This window comes from Mirounga leonina, unplaced genomic scaffold (genome assembly GCF_011800145.1).
Source record: "Mirounga leonina isolate KUSES-001 unplaced genomic scaffold, KU_Mleo_1.0 Mir_151, whole genome shotgun sequence".
In the NCBI taxonomy this organism is placed as follows: domain Eukaryota; kingdom Metazoa; phylum Chordata; class Mammalia; order Carnivora; family Phocidae; genus Mirounga; species Mirounga leonina.
The window spans coordinates 53078144-53097167 of NW_023270377.1; the positions used below are offsets into that span (position 1 = coordinate 53078144).

General features: G+C 41.7%; 1 protein-coding gene across 11 annotated transcripts in view; it reads left to right on the plus strand.

Moving 5' to 3' along the window:
• Window positions 1-19024, plus strand: part of TTN (titin) — a 269823-nt gene that overhangs the window by 76955 nt on the left and 173844 nt on the right. For all 11 annotated transcript variants that reach the window (XM_035007649.1, XM_035007637.1, XM_035007643.1 and 8 more), the window contains 34 exons: window positions 97-378; window positions 493-771; window positions 896-1174; window positions 1287-1565; window positions 1676-1963; window positions 2210-2488; window positions 2701-2982; window positions 4221-4499; window positions 4620-4901; window positions 5954-6232; window positions 6356-6643; window positions 6801-7079; window positions 7173-7451; window positions 7563-7841; window positions 7955-8242; window positions 8373-8660; window positions 9196-9477; window positions 9734-10012; window positions 10129-10410; window positions 10557-10835; window positions 10938-11225; window positions 11415-11693; window positions 11789-12067; window positions 12170-12448; window positions 12589-12876; window positions 13018-13305; window positions 14627-14908; window positions 15149-15427; window positions 15860-16141; window positions 16263-16541; window positions 17064-17351; window positions 17461-17739; window positions 17854-18132; window positions 18221-18499. In XM_035007649.1, coding sequence (XP_034863540.1) covers window positions 97-378; window positions 493-771; window positions 896-1174; window positions 1287-1565; window positions 1676-1963; window positions 2210-2488; window positions 2701-2982; window positions 4221-4499; window positions 4620-4901; window positions 5954-6232; window positions 6356-6643; window positions 6801-7079; window positions 7173-7451; window positions 7563-7841; window positions 7955-8242; window positions 8373-8660; window positions 9196-9477; window positions 9734-10012; window positions 10129-10410; window positions 10557-10835; window positions 10938-11225; window positions 11415-11693; window positions 11789-12067; window positions 12170-12448; window positions 12589-12876; window positions 13018-13305; window positions 14627-14908; window positions 15149-15427; window positions 15860-16141; window positions 16263-16541; window positions 17064-17351; window positions 17461-17739; window positions 17854-18132; window positions 18221-18499 — 9579 coding nt within the window. The remainder of the gene's footprint in view (window positions 1-96; window positions 379-492; window positions 772-895; window positions 1175-1286; window positions 1566-1675; window positions 1964-2209; window positions 2489-2700; window positions 2983-4220; window positions 4500-4619; window positions 4902-5953; window positions 6233-6355; window positions 6644-6800; window positions 7080-7172; window positions 7452-7562; window positions 7842-7954; window positions 8243-8372; window positions 8661-9195; window positions 9478-9733; window positions 10013-10128; window positions 10411-10556; window positions 10836-10937; window positions 11226-11414; window positions 11694-11788; window positions 12068-12169; window positions 12449-12588; window positions 12877-13017; window positions 13306-14626; window positions 14909-15148; window positions 15428-15859; window positions 16142-16262; window positions 16542-17063; window positions 17352-17460; window positions 17740-17853; window positions 18133-18220; window positions 18500-19024) is intronic.

Sequence of the window (19024 nt, forward strand, 5' to 3'; positions counted from 1 at the left end):
TGGATTTTTCTCGGCGGGGAGGGAAGAGGCTGAAGAAAGCGACGCTGGCCTTTGCTTAAAAAATGTTCAACGTGATGCTTTCTTCCCCATCTTTAGAACCTCCTCAGTTCATTAAGAAGCCCAGCCCCGTATTAGTGCTGAGAGATGGGCAGTCGACAACGTTTGAATGCCAAATAACAGGCACTCCTGAAATCAGAGTTTCTTGGTATGTGGACGGGAATGAAATAACAGCTGTTAAGAAACATGACATTTCCTTCATCGATGGTTTAGCCACTCTCCAGATTTCTGGTGCCAGGGTAGAAAACAGCGGGACTTACGTCTGCGAAGCCCATAATGATGCAGGCACAGCAAGCTGCAGCATTGAATTAAAAGTGAGAGGTGCGTTACTGGGTCTAAGAGAAAAGCTAAGTTTTCTCTTTGGGCTGTGCTGCTGGCCAGGCCACCGGTCTTCCCTTGAGTAAGCTCGTCTCTGTCTTCCTTCTGAATCTTTAGAGCCTCCCACCTTTATCAGGGAGCTAAGGCCCGTGGAGGTCGTGAAAGATGGTGATGTGCAGCTGGAGTGTGAAGTATCGGGAACACCTCCATTTGAGGTCACATGGCTGAAGAATAACAGGGAAATTCGGAGCAGCAAAAAATATAGCCTCACCGACAGTGTATCAGTATTTGACCTCCACATAACCAGGTGTGACCCCTCGGACGCTGGCGAATACCAGTGCATTGTATCCAATGAAGGTGGCAGCTGCTCCAGCAGTACCCGGGTCTCCCTCAAAGGTCAGTGGTACCACAAGAAGCAGGCTGCCTTGTACAAACTGGCTAATGCTCTTTCATTTTATGATGGCGAGGAGAAGCTCAACTATGCCTCTTCTTTTCCCCCCACTATCCCACTGAATCACAGAACCACCGTCGTTCCTTAAGAAGATAGAAAACATCACTACCGTTTTGAAAAGCTCTGCCACCTTCCAGAGTACGGTGGCAGGCTCTCCTCCCATTTCTGTAACCTGGCTCAAGGATGATCACATTCTGGATGAAGATGATAATGCTCGTATTTCATTTGTGAACAACGTGGCCACGCTTCAGATAAGAGCTGTGGACAATGGACACAGCGGGAGATACACATGTCAAGCCAAGAATGAGTCGGGCGTTGAGAGGTGTTACGCTTTCCTTTTAGTACAAGGTCTGTAAGCTGTTCTCCTGGGGACTGAGTCAGTGGGGACAGTCTCATAAACACCCCTTATTTCTAGCAGAATTAGTGACGCAACTAATTTGCACTTTAATTCTTACTGCAGAGCCTGCTCAAATCCTAGAAAAAGCTAAGTCTGTTGATGTCACTGAGAAAGACCCAGTGACTCTGGAGTGCGTGGTGGCCGGGACACCAGAACTCAAAGTCAAATGGCTGAAGGATGGAAAACAAATTGTGCCCAGTAGATATTTTTCGATGAGTTTTGAAAATAACGTGGCCAGTTTTAGGATTCAGTCAGTCATGAAGCAAGACAGTGGTCAGTACACGTTCAAGGTGGAAAATGACTTCGGAAGCAGTAGCTGCGATGCCTACCTGAGAGTGCTAGGTGTGTACTTTGGCCCTAGTTGGCTTCCCTTATCTCTGTCTGGTACCTCTATCCCTTGTAAACAAGTGGCAACATATTAATGGGTGTGTTTTGCTGTTTGCATTGGATAGATCAAGATATCCCTCCATCTTTCACCAAAAAATTAACAAAAATGGATAAAGTTCTGGGCTCTTCTATTCGTATGGAGTGTAAGGTTTCTGGCTCACTTCCTATTAACGCTCAGTGGTTTAAGGATGGAAAAGAAATATCTACAAGCGCAAAATACAGACCCGTCTGTCATGAGAACACAGTATCACTGGAAGTTAATAATCTGGAATTAGAAGATACTGCGAATTACACATGCAAGGTCTCAAACATAGCAGGGGATGATGCATGCAGTGGCATCTTAACTGTTAAAGGTTAGAACTTCTTTTCCTCTTCTTGATTCTTCTTTGTGATTGCATTTTAAATGTGGCACTCTTCCCTTGTATTCTTTAGACCTAAAAGTCTCAATAATTCTGTTTCTGTAGATCGATATTTATTGAATTCAAGAAATACATGGTCATTGCCTCTTTTCAGAAATGTTTGCTTACATGTCCGTAAGACTGTCAAAACAGTTTAACTACAAGGAATCTAATTAAGTATATTTCTCTTAACGTCTATAGAACCACCAAGCTTCCTGGTGAAACCTGAGCGACAACAAGCCATACCGGATTCTACAGTAGAATTTAAAGCAGTACTGAAAGGAACACCGCCATTTAAAATAAAGTGGTTTAAAGATGATGTGGAACTTGCCTCTGGACCTAAATGTTTCATTGGCTTGGAAGGGTCAACTAGCTTCTTAAATCTCTATTCAGTGGATGCTTCCAAGACAGGACAATACACTTGCCAAGTTACCAATGACGTTGGTAGCGACTCTTGTACTACAATGTTGCTTGTGACAGGTGTGCACGTTTGATTGTTTCATGTTTCTGTTTGACCTGTGGCTCCCTTCTGTACAATGCATCTACCCAATCAAGAAAGTTTACTTCTCTCTAACAGTACACTGTATTTGCCAGGCATTGTTCATCTTTTCCTCTTTCCTGCATACTATCTAATTTAGCGTTTCTTATTTATACCTGTTCCTTCATAATCTCCTCTTTCTTTCACTCTCTAGAACCACCAAAGTTTGTAAAGAAATTAGAAGCATCCAAAATAGTGAAAGCAGGTGACTCCGCACGACTTGAATGCAAGATAACTGGATCCCCAGAAATCAGAGTTGTGTGGTACAGAAATGAACACGAACTCCAAGCCAGTGATAAATACAGAATGACTTTCATTGACTCAGTGGCCGTCATACAGATGAACAATCTCGGCACTGAGGACAGTGGGGATTTCATTTGTGAGGCTCAGAATCCTGCCGGCAGCACAAGCTGCAGTACCAAGGTTATCGTAAAAGGTAGAAGTCTCTTTCTTCTGTTCCTCATTACCTGAAGCCCACCTTCTTCCCCCCCTGGGGTATCCTAGCTCTTTATTCTTTTACTGTCATTTTAACTTCCATTTGAGATCATAGAATATTTCCCCAAACTAGTATTATTTCCCTTTTTGGTTGTTCTTTCTTAAGATTTGCTTACATGTAGCCAATCATTCTGGGATATTTTTCTTGTTATTCCAATGTCATCATTCTGATCACCTCAACACATTGGCCAAGCAGTTAAAATTCGATGTTTCACAAACATAACAAAAAAAAAAAAAAAGGAAGGAAAGGAAAGGAAAAGTAGGCATTTTAAAATCTTTTTTGTCTTCAGTCAACTTATGAATATATCATCATCCTCACTATAAGCTTTAGCATTAATAACAAAGATTATTTACCACATATATATAAGATGCAAGCAATACAGGTTTTAACCTTACATTTAAAACAGGACAATTATAGGTGTGCCTCGGTGGCTCGGTCAGTTAAGTGTCCAACTCTTGATTTCAGGTCTTGATCTCAGGATTGTGAGTTCAAGCCCCACGTTAGGCTCCACTCTGGGTGTGGAGCCTACTTAAAAAATAAATATATATTAAAAATACAGGACAATTATATGTATTTTTTCTCAAGAATTGGTTCCTGTTTTTTTTTAATTATATGACTATACCTTGATGCAATTAATACCAGTATTTTCTGTAGCCATTTTCCAGTATTTTTATCACAAAGTCCAAGTTTTTCATGGCGTGAAGCAATTATTTTAATAACATTTGTTGATGTGGACAACTTAGATCACAGGTGTGCCATAATGGCTTCCAAGTATCTCGGTTATAGAGCATATACAAAAAATTTCATCCCTGAAGTCAAGATCCTAAACCTCATGCAAATCATCTTAATTATGTACTTGGGTTTTGTTTTTGCTTACAATTTTTGCATCAGTCCTTATGGTCCAAGATAAATTAGTAAGGTAAGGTAGATGGAAGGTTGAATTCCTCAGTAAGGACACCTAGGGGTCTTGTCTGGGCTCTCTGCCAAGGAAGCAGAGTGATTTTGTAAAGGCTAATGGCTTCTCCAAAGCAGTTATTCCTCAACACTAAAGTGATAGTTCTGGACACTGTTTCCCCATTATAGTATCTCGACTCTTTCTTCCAACTTAAAAACAGAGAAATAAAAACATTCTGTGAAATTAGATAGACCAATTCATTAGAAATTCTTGTTTTTTACAGAACCACCTGTTTTTAGCAGCTTCCCTCCTGTAGTAGAAACCCTTAAAAATACTGAAGTTAGTCTTGAGTGTGAACTTTCGGGAACACCACCATTTGAGGTGATCTGGTACAAAGACAAGCGGCAGCTCCGAAGTGGCAAGAAATACAAGATTGCCTGCAAAAACTTCCATGCAAGTATTCACATTCTCAATGTTGAAGCTTCAGACATTGGGCAATACTACTGCAAAGCACAGAATGAAGTTGGAAGTGATACTTGCATTGCTACTGTAAAATTGAAAGGTAAGCGTATTTCCTGCACGTGGCAGAAATGGCAGGAATGTGCAAAACTTATTTTTTCTCTCTCTCTCCCATTATCTGGACAATGTTTCCAACAGTCTCCACCCATCTTTCCTTGTTCAGAACCACCAAGATTTGTCTCCAAACTGAACAGCCTCACCGTCGTAGCTGGCGAGCCCGCTGACTTACAAGCATCCATAGAAGGAGCCCAGCCTATTTCTGTCCAGTGGCTTAAAGAGAAAGAAGAAGTGATCAGAGAAAGTGCAAACATCAGAATTACATTTGTAGAAAATGTTGCCACTCTGCAGTTTGCAAAAGCAGAACCAGCTAATGCTGGGAAGTATATCTGCCAAATCAAGAATGATGGTGGAATGAGGGAGAACATGGCCACACTGACTGTTTTAGGTTGGTACAATTATAGTACTATGTTCCCCTGATAGAAAGTGACGCCAAACACTGAGATGAGTCACTGGTAGAATCTCTTATTCTGAATTTCTTCTAGAAGGATATTAACTCTTACCTATTTGAAAGGTTTAGGAGAGGGGTGCCTGGGTGACTCAGTCAGTTAAGCATCCACCTTCGGCTCAGGTCATGATCCCAGGGTCCTGGGATCGAGCCCCATGTTGGGCTCTCTGCTCAGTGGGGAGTCTGCTTCTCCTTCTCCCTCTGTCCGTCTCCCTGTTCCACTTCTCTCTCTTTCTCTCTCTCTCTCTCTCATAAATAAATAAATAAATAAATAAATAAATAAATAAATAAATAAAATCTTTAAGAACAAAATGAAAGAAAGAAAAAAAAAGGTTTAGGAGAAAGGACCTAATTGATCTTATTTTCCCCCTAATTGATCTTTCAAACTCTTTCCTGTGTCTGTGATCTTAACAAAAATTAGCCATCTGTTTCATTGTTTACTTACTATTTTTCTTGATGGATTAGCCAATATAATCATGACTGTCTTTTGTTTAAGCCTGAAAACTATTGGAAGCCAGCATATGCAACAAGGAAATTTTGTTTCCAAAGTACTAGCTGTTAATGCTGACAAGAACTCCCAAGATCAAAGTTAGATAGGAAAGACTTGCACTTGCGTCTTTGGACATTTTAATTTAGCAATTGTTTGGATAACAGCTTTGAAAACCACTGGCTTTAGCACCTTAAAATAAAGCAAACATATCAAGTAATTCATAATAATGTGATTCCTTTACTCTAGAGGGGGTCAAGAGCAAATCAGTACACACTGTCTAATATACATTGTCTGAATTGTTTTGGAAGTCAACTAGTGCACCAACATATTTCTTAATAATAACCTATAATTCCACAATAGTGTGCAATTGTGGAATCATCCTCTCTGGGGAGAGAGCCCTAACACAATCACACCATGGGAAGAAACAATCTCAGTGAATCTGAGAGTAGAGGCATGGTAAAGATAACGGGCTTTGACAGATGGCTATCACATTTTATTTCAGAGCCTGCAGTCATTGTTGAGAAAGCAGGATCAATGACCGTGACTGTGGGAGAAACATGCACTCTGGAGTGTAAGGTGGCCGGCACTCCCGAACTCTCAGTAGAATGGTACAAGGACGGAAAGCTGTTGACCAGCAGCCAAAAACACAAAGTTAGCTTCTACAACAAAATCTCTTCCTTAAAGATACTCTCTGTTGAAAGGCAAGACGCAGGCACATATACCTTCCAGGTTCAAAACAACGTTGGAAAAAGCAGCTGCACAGCTGTGATTGATGTTTCAGGTCAGTTCCGCCCTATCCCCCTCACCCCCGCCATGGCTTATGCGAATGCCTCCATCAGCTTCCTTCTCTCACGGCTCTTCTACTCTTTCAAATCATGATGATCTCTTGCCTTTCCTCACACAGACCGAATGGTCCCTCCCTCTTTTACCCGAAGACTGAAAGATACTGTTGGGGTGCTGGGTACTTCTTGCATCTTGGAATGCAAAGTAGCCGGATCATCACCCATCTCTGTTGCCTGGTTTCATGAGAAAACGAAGATTGTCAGCGGAGCAAAGTACCAAACCACATTTTCAGATAATGTCTGCACATTGCAGCTGAACTCTCTGGACTCCTCAGACATGGGCAATTACACATGCGTGGCTGCTAATGCCGCTGGCTCTGATGAATGTCGTGCAGTGTTGGCTGTACAAGGTCAGTGTTATAGACGCAAACCATTTCTTGCAAATTCCCTTTGGGTGCACATCCAGACATTTGACACATATTCAAAAGGGCTCTTCATTTTTCATTCAAAGTTGCAACTAAATGAGAAGCTTACAGGCCCTTTTCCATGTTCTCCATGTCTATGTAGAACCACCCTCTTTCGTGAAGGAACCTGAACCTTTGGAAATCCTACCAGGCAAAAATGTCACTTTCACAAGCGTTATTCGAGGAACCCCTCCCTTCAAGGTCGGCTGGTTCAGAGGTGCCAGAGAACTCGTGAGAGGAGACCGGTGCAACATCTATTTTGAAGACACTGTGGCAGAACTGGAATTATTTAATGTTGACATCTCTCAGAGTGGGGAATACACTTGTGTGGTTTCTAACAATGCTGGCCAAACATCCTGCATGACTCATCTCTTTGTGAAAGGTTTGCTCAAGGGCATTTGCCTTTCCTATTTTCTCTACCCTGACATCTTTGTGTTCTTACTGTGTTTAATTGCTATGCTTTGTCACTCACCAGAACCGGCTACCTTTGTGAAGAAATTAAGTGATCACTCTGTGGAACCAGGGAAGCCCATAATTCTGGAGGGCACCTACACTGGAACACTTCCGATTTCAGTTACCTGGAAAAAGGATGGTTTTAACATAACTCCATCTGAGAGATGCAGCATAGTCACAACAGAGAAAACTTGCATCCTAGAAATTCTAAATAGCACAAAAAGAGATGCAGGACAGTACTCCTGCGAAATTGACAATGAAGCAGGCAGGGATGTTTGCCAAGCTCTGGTATCTACATTAGGTGTGTTGTCTTATTATTCTCTCATTAATGATTGGCATTCATGTAACACAAAGCATGCTTTGTTTGGTGTTCTTTAATTCCAGTTGCTGACTGTGATCCTTTCTTCTTTAGAACCACCTTATTTTGTTACGGAACTAGAACCTCTGGAGGCATCCGTTGGAGATTCAGTTTCTTTACAGTGCCAAGTTGCTGGGACACCAGAAATTACAGTGTCTTGGTACAAAGGAGACACCAAGTTACGGCCAACTCCTGAATACAGGACCTATTTTACAAACAATGTGGCCACACTTGTTTTTAATAAAGTGAATATTAATGACAGTGGAGAGTACACATGTAAAGCAGAAAATAGTATAGGAACTGCTTCTTCAAAGACTGTCTTCAGAATTCAAGGTGATGACATGAATTTAGAAATTAAGAAATTTTTTTATCTTAATCATTTTATCTTTGTGGAGAAATTTTCATTTCATCTACTGATGGCTCAAGTATCGCTTGTCTTCCTACAGAGCGCCAACTTCCACCTTCCTTTGCAAGACAACTGAAAGACATTGAACAGACTGTTGGGTTGCCTGTTACACTCACTTGTCGATTAAATGGCTCCGCACCCATCCAAGTGTGCTGGTATAGAGATGGGGTACTTCTACGAGATGATGAAAACCTACAGACATCATTTGTAGATAATGTGGCAACTTTAAAAATTTTGCAAACTGACTTGAGTCACTCTGGCCAGTACTCCTGCTCAGCTTCTAACCCACTTGGAACAGCATCTTCTAGTGCTAGACTGACAGCAAGAGGTTTGTTCCCATGTTAATCTTTCCCTTTGCAAACCAAACCATGACTTCTTATTCATTGTCAGGATAGAAATGGCCAGTGGAAAAAGTAAAACAAACAAAACACCCACTGCCTTTTCTTTTCATTTTCCAGAACCTAAGAAATCTCCCTTCTTTGACATCAAGCCTGTATCTATAGATGTCATTGCTGGGGAAAGTGCTGACTTTGAGTGTCATGTTACTGGTGCTCAACCAATGCGAATCACTTGGTCAAAAGATAACAAGGAGATACGTCCTGGAGGAAATTACACTATCACATGTGTGGGAAACACTCCCCATCTAAGAATTCTTAAAGTAGGCAAAGGAGACTCTGGTCAATATACTTGCCAGGCAACCAATGATGTTGGCAAAGACATGTGCTCAGCTCAACTCAGTGTAAAAGGTATAATTACATGACATCTACCAATATCTGTTCTTTCCCATATTTGTGTGATGGTCTTCTAAAAATTCCTTTAGTTTTTAAGTGTTTGAGATAAACTAACTGGGTCATGTTAGAATTTGTATATTAGTGTTGAAAACATTAATCAAGGTTCTGTTTTGTCTTTATATTGTTCTTTAAATTAGTGTTGACTCTAAGTGTGAGCCTATCAGATGGTGTTGTCTAACAAATTTGTTAAGTATTGTTTCAACTATCCAGTCTCATCATTTATTTTCTGTCACATGGCGTTCTGATTTATCATTACTAAATTTTGATCAAATACCTCTATAATACATTAACTTATATGTTTTAGCTTCTGTATCCAAACTACAAAAATAAACTCAACAATTAAATTCTCTATTAAAAGCTTATTTAATAGAAAAACATAACATTTTACCATAAAACTGTTGGAAAATATATTCTTAATTAATCAGTTTAAATATGTATTTATGGGATCTTCAACTACAAACACAAGCTGTTTTTTCCTTTGATTTACTAGAACCTCCCAAGTTTGTTAAGAAATTAGAAGCTTCTAAAGTTGCAAAGCAGGGAGAATCCATCCAACTGGAATGCAAAATAAGTGGTTCCCCAGAAATCAAAGTTGTGTGGTTCCGAAATGACAGTGAACTTCATGAAAGTTGGAAATACAACATGTCATTCGTTAATTCTGTGGCACTGCTTACCATCAATGAAGGCAGCACTGAGGACAGTGGGGACTATATCTGTGAAGCTCATAATGGTGTTGGTGAGGCCAGCTGCAGCACAGCCCTGACCGTTAAAGGTTAGACACACTAAGCTTCTTCCTTCTCCTCTGATTGGATTCTTTCTCAGCGATATTATGAGCTCCAAAATAAAAAGGCTCACTATGGGGATTTGCTTGCAATTCTTAAACTAGTTTTTGTGAATTGTTATTTCTTGCGTTAGCATACTGTCATATGGTTACACCAATCATTCTTAATGATTCTGGATTCTAAAGCATTATCTATCCTTTTTAGTAAGCACATGTTCTCATCATCTATCTTCTTTTTTTCTGGTAGCACCTCCTGTTTTCACCCAGAAGCCTTCTCCAATAGGAGCTCTTAAAGGTTCTGATGTTATCTTCCAATGTGAAATTTCGGGAACCCCCCCATTTGAAGTGGTGTGGGTTAAAGATCGAAAGCAAGTTCGAAGCAGCAAGAAATTTAAAATCACTTCAAAAAATTTTGATACAAGTCTTCATATCCTTAATCTTGAAGCCTCCGATGTAGGAGAATATCACTGCAAAGCTACTAATGAGGTGGGAAGTGACACGTGTGTTTGCACGGTCAAGTTCAAAGGTTTGTATACGTGGGCACAAAAATATATGTCTCTTCCTTTCATCTTTTCTTGCTTAACTAATAACTTATGTGGCTGTGATTCTTTTTTTCTTCTAACCACAAACTTCTTTCATTAGAACCCCCACGATTTGTGAAAAAGCTAAGCGACACCTCAACCCTTGTTGGGGATGCTGTTGAGTTACGGGCTGTAGTGGAAGGCTTCCAGCCAATTTCTGTTGTCTGGCTGAAAGATAGAGGTGATGTCATCAGAGAGAGTGAAAACACTAGGATTTCATTTATCAATAACGTCGCAACCCTCCAACTTGGGAGCCCCGAACCCTCTGATTCTGGAAAATATGTGTGCCAAATCAAAAATGACGCCGGGATGAGAGAATGTTCAGCAGTCTTGACTGTAGTAGGTTAGTAACAAAGTACAACCTGAGAAAAAAATCAAATTGGCCCATGATCATCATCTGCAAATACTATTCTTACCCCGTTATATATTGCTTACACTCTCAGTTTGGAAGGTGACTTTATTTTCAATGCAATATACTTCTTCTTTTAGAACCAGCCAGAATCGTAGAGAAGCCAGAACCCATGACTGTCACTACTGGAAATCCTTTTGCATTAGAGTGTGCAGTGGCTGGAACACCAGAACTTTCAGTCAAGTGGTTCAAAGATGGGAGAGAATTATCTGCAGACGGCAAACATCACATTACATTCATCAACAAAGTGGCTTCCATTAAAATCCCTTGTGCAGAGATGAGCGACAAGGGGTTATATAGCTTTGAAGTGAAAAACAGTGTTGGTAAAAGCACCTGCTCTGTATCTGTCCACGTGTCGGGTGAGTAGGGTGAGGTCTTTATGAATCTGTCATTTTTCCTGGAAAAAAGAAAAAAGAAAAGAAAGCTTCTGTTTAAACGGAAAAATACCCTTCTCCACACAGATCGAGTTGTGCCTCCTTCCTTCATCCGCAAGCTGAAAGACACGAACGCCGTCTTGGGGGCCTCGGCGGTTTTGGAGTGCCGAGTCTCTGGCTCAGCCCCGATTTCAGTTGCCTGGTTTCAGGACGGAAACGAGCTCGTTAGTGGGCCTAAGTGCCAGTCTAGCTTCTCGGAAAATGTCTGTGCGTTGAACCTGAGCTTACTGGAGCCCTCGGACACAGGCATATACACGTGTGTGGCTGCCAACGTGGCTGGTTCGGATGAATGCTCGGCGGTCCTGACCGTGCAAGGTCAGTGTGCGAGAGGCAGACTGCTGCCACCCTCACGTCTCTTCCGCGTGATGTGGCGCCTGCCTCGCGGGGAGTTTCTTTCCCTTGTCTTCATTTGCAGTCTTAGTTCCCTTTCCTTTGAGGAGCAAAAGCGCATCTCACCTGGATTTCTTTTTTTCTCTTGATCTCTCCCTCCCCTGGGGTATCCAGAACCCCCCTCTTTCGAACAAATCCCCGACTCTGCGGAAGTTTTACCTGGAACGAGCCTCATCTTCACCAGCGTCATTAGAGGCTCCCCTCCGTTCAAGGTCAAGTGGTTTAAGGGCAGCAGGGAACTGGTGTCAGGGGAGTCGTGCACCATCTCTCTGGAAGATTTTGTGACCGAACTGGAGTTGCTGGAGGTAGAGCCGGCGCAGAGCGGAGACTATTCTTGCCTTGTGACCAATGACGCGGGCAGCGCCTCCTGTACGGCGCATCTCTTTGTGAAAGGTTTGCTCTGTTCTCCGACTCGTGTGTCTCTTAAAGTTCCTTTCCAAGTCTTCCTTTGAAGATGCCGAGTTCACCCTCATGTTTCCTCCGTACAGAACCCGCCACGTTTGTGAAAAGGTTGGCTGACTTCAGTGTGGAGACGGGCAGCCCCATAGTTCTCGAGGCCACGTTTACCGGCACACCTCCCATCTCGGTGACCTGGTTGAAGAATGAGTTCCCTCTCTCACAGTCTCCGAATTGCAGTATTACCATGACAGAGAAATCGACGATCCTGGAAATTACGGAGAGCACTGTAGAGGATTATGCACAGTACAGTTGCCTGATAGAAAATGAGGCCGGTCAAGATATTTGTGAAGCTCTGGTGTCTGTCTTAGGTGTGTTAACAAGCTAGCTCTTTTTGTTGCTGTCTTTTCCTTCTTTTAAACCATCCTCTTCAGCTTAGCGTGATTGATTGGTTATCATCCTTTGTACCCTAGAACCACCCTATTTCATTGAACCGCTGCAACATGTAGAAGCAACCATCAGAGAACCCACAACTTTACAATGTAAAGTGGATGGAACCCCAGAAATCAGAATTTCTTGGTACAAAGAACACACAAAGCTACGATCGGCTCCTGCATATAAAATGCAATTTAAAAATAATGTCGCCTCTTTGGTAATCAACAAAGTGGATCACAGTGACGTGGGAGAGTATACGTGCAAGGCAGAAAACAGCGTGGGGGCAGTCGCTTCTTCAGCTGTGCTTGTTATCAAAGGTGATGATGGTTTCGTTTAACAAGTCTTGCTGTGTGCTGACAGACCCATTTTCTTAAAAACATCAAAATCGTAATGGCTTGGAATATGTCGTGGCTGTGTTCTCTCTTGTAAATAAGGATTATCTGTAACTTCTTTACAGAGCGCAAACTTCCACCTTCCTTTGCAAGAAAACTGAAGGATGTTCACGAGACTCTTGGTTTCCCAGTTGCGTTTGAATGTCGCATCAATGGCTCAGAACCTCTTCAAGTATCTTGGTACAAGGATGGGGTGCTTTTGAAAGATGATTCTAATTTGCAAACATCTTTTGTTCATAACGTAGCAACCCTTCAGATTTTGCAAACTGACCAGAGCCACGTCGGTCAGTATAATTGTTCAGCTTCTAATCCTCTTGGAACTGCTTCGTCTAGTGCCAAGCTCATTCTCTCAGGTGAGTAGCTCATCACATTACCCTCTTCATTAAAAAAGCTTCACTGCCGTGGGCCACCATAGGACTGGGGCCACTTAGTTTCTGCTCCATGTCTGGGAGCATGAAAACTGAAGTCACCGTGTTGGTCTTCATCCTTTTCAGAGCATGAAGTGCCTCCTTTCTTTGATCTAAAGCCTGTATCGGTAGATCTTGCTCTTGGAGAAAGTGGTTCTTTTAAATGTCATGTAACTGGAACTGGACCCATCAAAATCACTTGGGCCAAAGATAACCGAGAGATTCGCCCTGGAGGCAACTACAAGATGACTTTGGTTGAAAATACTGCCACTCTGACAGTCCTCAAAGTAAGCAAAGGCGACGCTGGGCAGTACACCTGCTACGCAAGCAACGTCGCTGGAAAAGACTCTTGTTCTGCTCACCTGGGTGTGCAAGGTACCTGTTCCAGTCAAGTAGCAACATCTCTTTTGCATTTTCAATATCTTAAAATACAGGAGGAAGGATGTGCTTCAAAGTTATGTTTAGGACCACGGTCTAGTAATTAGAAGAGGTCAAATGGATCTAGGGCCTTCCAAATGGGGTCAAGTTTTAACACTTTTTATTAAAAAAATATAAAACGAATAAAACATGGACTTGAATGTCCATTTTCAAAGGCTAAAGGTAGAGACTAGGAAAATAGTGAACAAAAGTTTTCACAGAATTGCAAGAATATCCAAGTTTGAAAGAAATCAGCTTAAGACAAAGAAAAGGAAGTGATCTCAAATGACTTATTTTCCACAGTAGTTTGTAAATTAATGGATTTTGTCGCTCTAGGGGATAACAGATCCCAAACAAGCCCCTCAAGAAGAGTCAGCTTGTGCTAACCTCTCCTCCTCCACTAGCCCCACACTTAAATAATAGAGGAAGCCAGAGGGCTAGGGAGAACATCAATATCCGACATGGTGGAAGGCAACCATATCTTTCTGTACCAAGTTCATGGCTGCCGTTGTCATAAATTAAATCCCTAACTCAATGAGCTACTCATCTAACCCATTAGAGAATTTTTGAGGTTTTTTGTGGTGATGGTTTGTAGATATCTTGAAATTAAAATAGAATTGTATTTACCAGCCCATTTGCTCTATGACATTTTTCTAATCATTTTTATTTCTCTGAGCTTGAATTTTTTGTTTCGGTAACGAAGAAAGCCTTGCTCTCCCCCACTGCGAAGGGAAATTATGAGGGTTGAAGAAATATCTATTTAAGATCTATAAGAGAAATTGACATAAATATTAAGACATCTCACCCAGTTTTGTTATTCTGATTCCTCATGGTACATATCTGGTATCTTTATAGCCATAGTATATACATCACCCCCGGTTCACATACAGGAGAGTAATCAAACCCTCTTATTCCTTGTGAACTTCAGAGTGCCTCCAACAACAGATCTAGCCCCTGCCTCTGATCTTGCACTGAAGATAAGATTCTTTTGCTGGGAGGAGGATCACACAATATGGATTAATGTATTTTCCTCCCTTCCATTTGCAATAACATTTGGTGTGGGTGCTTACACACATTTTATTTTAAGAAATGTCTACTTAGATTCAACTTAACCATTCTTAACTACTAATTATGAACTATTCTTCCTTGAACTGCATCAAATAATATGTTTTCCAGAGTTAAAGACCTCTCCAACAGAGGGATTCCTTTTTTCACTTCATCTTGAGTTATCCGTGTCTTTTCCGTCCCTTAACTTGTGTTTTCCCTCTTGGTTCCATAGAACCACCCAGGTTCATTAAGAAGCTAGAACCTTCAAGAATTGTGAAACAGGATGAATACACAAGATATGAATGTAAAATAGGAGGGTCTCCAGAAATCAAAGTTTTATGGTACAAAGACGAGACTGAAATTCAAGAGAGCAGTAAATTCAGAATGTCATTTTTCGACTCTGTGGCAGTGTTGGAAATGCACAACCTCAGTGTTGAGGACAGCGGAGACTACACGTGTGAGGCCCGCAATGCAGCGGGCAGCGCAAGCAGCAGCACTTCCTTAAAAGTTAAAGGTCAGATCTCACTCTTCCTTTGTGTTTTTCACATTGGACTCCTCTCTAGCTGTCCTCTCAGGTCCCTGTTTGACTCTCCAGCAATGTCTTAAAATTTTTGGAGGATCCGATCAAAAATTGAAACTGATGTTTTCTGTCTCTGTGATGGAATGGAAAACTGATTCTTACTTGAAACTATATGCTTACAGAATACATCCTGATTTTCCTTTCTTTTCTAACTCAATTACCTTCTAATTGTAGAACCACCCGTTTTCCGCAAAAAGCCTCATCCCATTGAGACGCTGAAAGGAGCTGATGTTCATCTTGAATGTGAGCTTCAGGGTACTCCCCCATTTCAAGTTTCTTGGCATAAAGATAAGAGAGAACTTAGAAGTGGCAAGAAGTACAAGATCATGTCTGAGAACTTCTTGACGAGTATTCACATCCTGAATGTCGATGCTGCAGACATGGGGCAATACCAGTGCAAAGCCACCAACGATGTGGGGAGTGACACTTGTGTTGGTTCTATCACACTGAAAGGTTAGAGCAGCCTCATTCTTTTCTGTCTGCCATTTCCCTTCTAGTTTTCTTCCCTCTAATTTTAACGTTCTGTTGGCTTCTTAGTGATTGCCCAGTCCTTTATCACTAGCTGTGTCTTCTGCTTTCCCTTTTTTCTCTTCCAAATCCTTTGATGTTTAGTGTGCATCCCACGTCTGAATCCTACCAAATATCATTTTAGACGGTTTTTCCAATGGATTTCACTGAACTCAGAAAGTTGGAGAGGACGAGACATTTGATTCTTTTGGCTTAATATAAACTCTAATATGTCCCTGCTCCCACTCAACAAAAATACCTCTTATTTAAGAAATGGAAACAACATGTTATCACTAGTGGAAGTCCTAGCATTGCATGGCTTGAGGGAGGGTACTACTAGCCCCACACGTTTTAAACGATTTGTCTCTTTTTCATCAGCACCACCAAGATTTGTGAAGAAGCTCAGTGACGTTTCTACCATCATTGGTGAAGAAGTTCAGCTGCAGACTACTATCGAAGGCGCTGAGCCAATATCAGTGGTGTGGTTCAAAGATAAAGGGGAGATTGTCAGAGAAAGTGACAACATATGGGTTTCTTATTCAGAAAACATTGCAACCCTACAGTTTGCAAGAACAGAAATAGCCAATGCTGGGAAGTATACCTGTCAGATCAAAAATGATGCTGGAATGCAAGAGTGCTTTGCCACACTCTCTGTTCTCGGTTAGTACGAGTAGAATAGAACATTACCATGAATACAAAGTACACACTTACTAGTATCTGTGTTTTCTTTAGCGTTTCAGTCTGAATGTAAATTTTGAATGTAATTTCTGTCTTGTTCCAGAACCTGCAGCGATCGTGGAAAAGCCAGAATCCATAAGAGTTACCGCAGGAGATACCTGTACCTTGGAGTGCACAGTCACAGGCACCCCTGAACTCAGTACCAAGTGGCTCAAGGATGGAAAAGAACTGACAAGTGACAGCAAATACAAAATAAGCTTCTTCAACAAAGCATCTGGCCTTAAGATCATCAATGTGGCACCTAGTGACAGTGGCATATACAGTTTCGAGGTGCAAAACCCTGTGGGCAAAGACACCTGTACAGCCTCAGTTCAAGTTTCAGGTTGGTTGGTGGGGCTTTTATTTCAGTGGCATCATAATGTAGTTCCTGATTTACATAATGTGTGTTTGGGAAGCTCCATCATCTTCAGCGGGACATGGGTCTGACCTCCTCTGCATCAGCAAAATCAGAGGTTACATCCGCGTAGAGTTGGAAGAAAACCAATTCCAAAGTTAGATCCCTTTCTCATGGAGAAATTTCCACAATTCAGAGTGGTAGGAGTAAAACTTAACCCCTGGAGAAGGATAAAGTTGTCTTTAACTATCGCTTATGCTGGAATAATTCACCGTATAATGGTTCACAGTGATGAGAGACCCCCAAAACCCCTCCCACGTCAGCTAGCACATCTTGCCCATTGATTCTCAAGGCTTCCAACCGTGTGAACCCAGAGGGACTTCTTCGATACCCTGGCAAGAAAGCCCAGTGGATCTAGAGGTATTCCATCAAGAAGACAATAATTCTCTTTTCAAATCATTTTATAACTGGTGTCCCTTGTTTGTTTGATTTTTTTTTTATCACATTCAGACCGAATTGTTCCTCCTTCATTCACGAGAAAATTGAAAGAGACGAATGGTCTGTCTGGTTCCTCAGTTGTCATGGAGTGCAAAGTCTATGGGTCACCGCCAATCTCTGTCTCCTGGTTCCATGAAGGAAATGAGATCAGCAGTGGAAGGAAATACCAGACCACCCTGACAGATAACACTTGTGCTTTAACTGTGAACATGCTAGAAGAATCAGATGCCGGTGACTACACGTGTGTAGCTACTAACGTGGCCGGTTCTGACGAATGCAGTGCTCCTTTGACTGTGAGAGGTCAGTTAAAACGACAGGAAACTAGAACTGCATTTCATAACGTATTAAGCGTGTTTATCATCAAAATTGAAAAATATTAAATTGCTCTTGGTATGTGATTTTTGTTTAGAGCCACCATCCTTTGTTCAGAAACCTGAGGCCATGGATGTGTTAACGGGAGCCAATGTAACTTTCACAAGCATCGTAAAAGGAACGCCTCCTCTCAGCGTCAGCTGGTTCAAGGGTAGCAGTGAACTGGTACCAGGGGACAGGTGTAATGTATCTCTGGAGCATTCTGTCGCTGAGCTGGAGTTGTTCGATGTAGAGACAACACAGAGTGGAGAATATACCTGCATAGTTAGTAATGAAGCTGGCAGAGTTTCTTGTACGACACATCTCTATGTAAAAGGTTTGCTTGACTGCTAGTCCGCATTTTTACAACTGACGTACGTGAAGTAACAGCTGTGTCTATATCTGAATGTATGTGTGTTTGATTTCGTATTTTCCCATTTGCTTACTACAGCCCCAGCCAAATTTGTGAAAAGGCTCAATGACTACAGCATAGAGAAAGGAAAACCCCTGATTCTAGAGGGCACGTACACTGGAACTCCTCCCATTTCAGTTACATGGAAGAAAAATGGCGTAAATATAACTCCTTCTCAGAGGTGTAATATAACCACAACTGAAAAATCTGCAATCCTGGAAATTCCAAGTAGCACCGTGGAGGATGCAGGACAGTACAACTGCTACATTGAAAATGCTTCTGGAAAAGATTCCTGTTCGGCACAAATACTGATACTAGGTTTGTTACAATCCCGCCTTCATAGCGTCATATGTGAATAATCATTCTGGCGTGTCTCTTCATGACTGATTATCTCTCTTGCCTGCAGAACCACCGTATTTTGTCAAGCAGTTGGAGCCTGTTAAGGTTACCGTTGGAGATTCTGCCTCTTTACAATGTCAAATTGCTGGGACGCCTGAAATTGGGGTGTCTTGGTACAAAGGAGATACAAAATTAAGACCTGCTGCCACCTGCAAAATGCATTTTAAGAACAATGTCGCTACACTGGTTTTCAACCAGGTTGATAGTAATGACAGTGGAGAATATATCTGCAGAGCTGAAAACAGCGTGGGAGAAGTTTCTTCATCAACGTTCCTTACTGTCCAAGGTGATTGCAATGTTTTAAAAGTGAATGGATTCGTGTTTCTTTTGAACACGATTTAAAATATCTGGCAAAGGTCTTCTTTTTAAGAAAATCTTGCCCAAGGCAGAATGTTCTGCTTAAGAAATTCTGTCTACGGTTAGTGGCTCATCCTTTTCTGTAGCTGGGAGAGATAAGAGAACTAAATCTTCATTTGGAAGGAACATAACAATCACTTGTGTCTATCATTAAATCTTTCAGAGAAATGAGTAACCATATTTTTTTTTTTGTTAAAGATTGTATTTATTTATTTGACAGAGAGAGACATAGCGAGAGAGGGAACACAAGCAGGGGGAGTGGGAGAGGGAGAAGCAGGCTCCCAGCCGAGCAGGGAGCCCGATGTGGGACTCGATCCCAGGACCCCGGGATCATGACCTGAGCTGAAGGCAGACGCTCAATGACTGAGCCACCCAGGCGCCCCGAGTAACCATATTTTTAAAATTTCACTTCATGAGTGTCCCACAAGGCAGTCTTAAAAAGTGGGAGAATCTG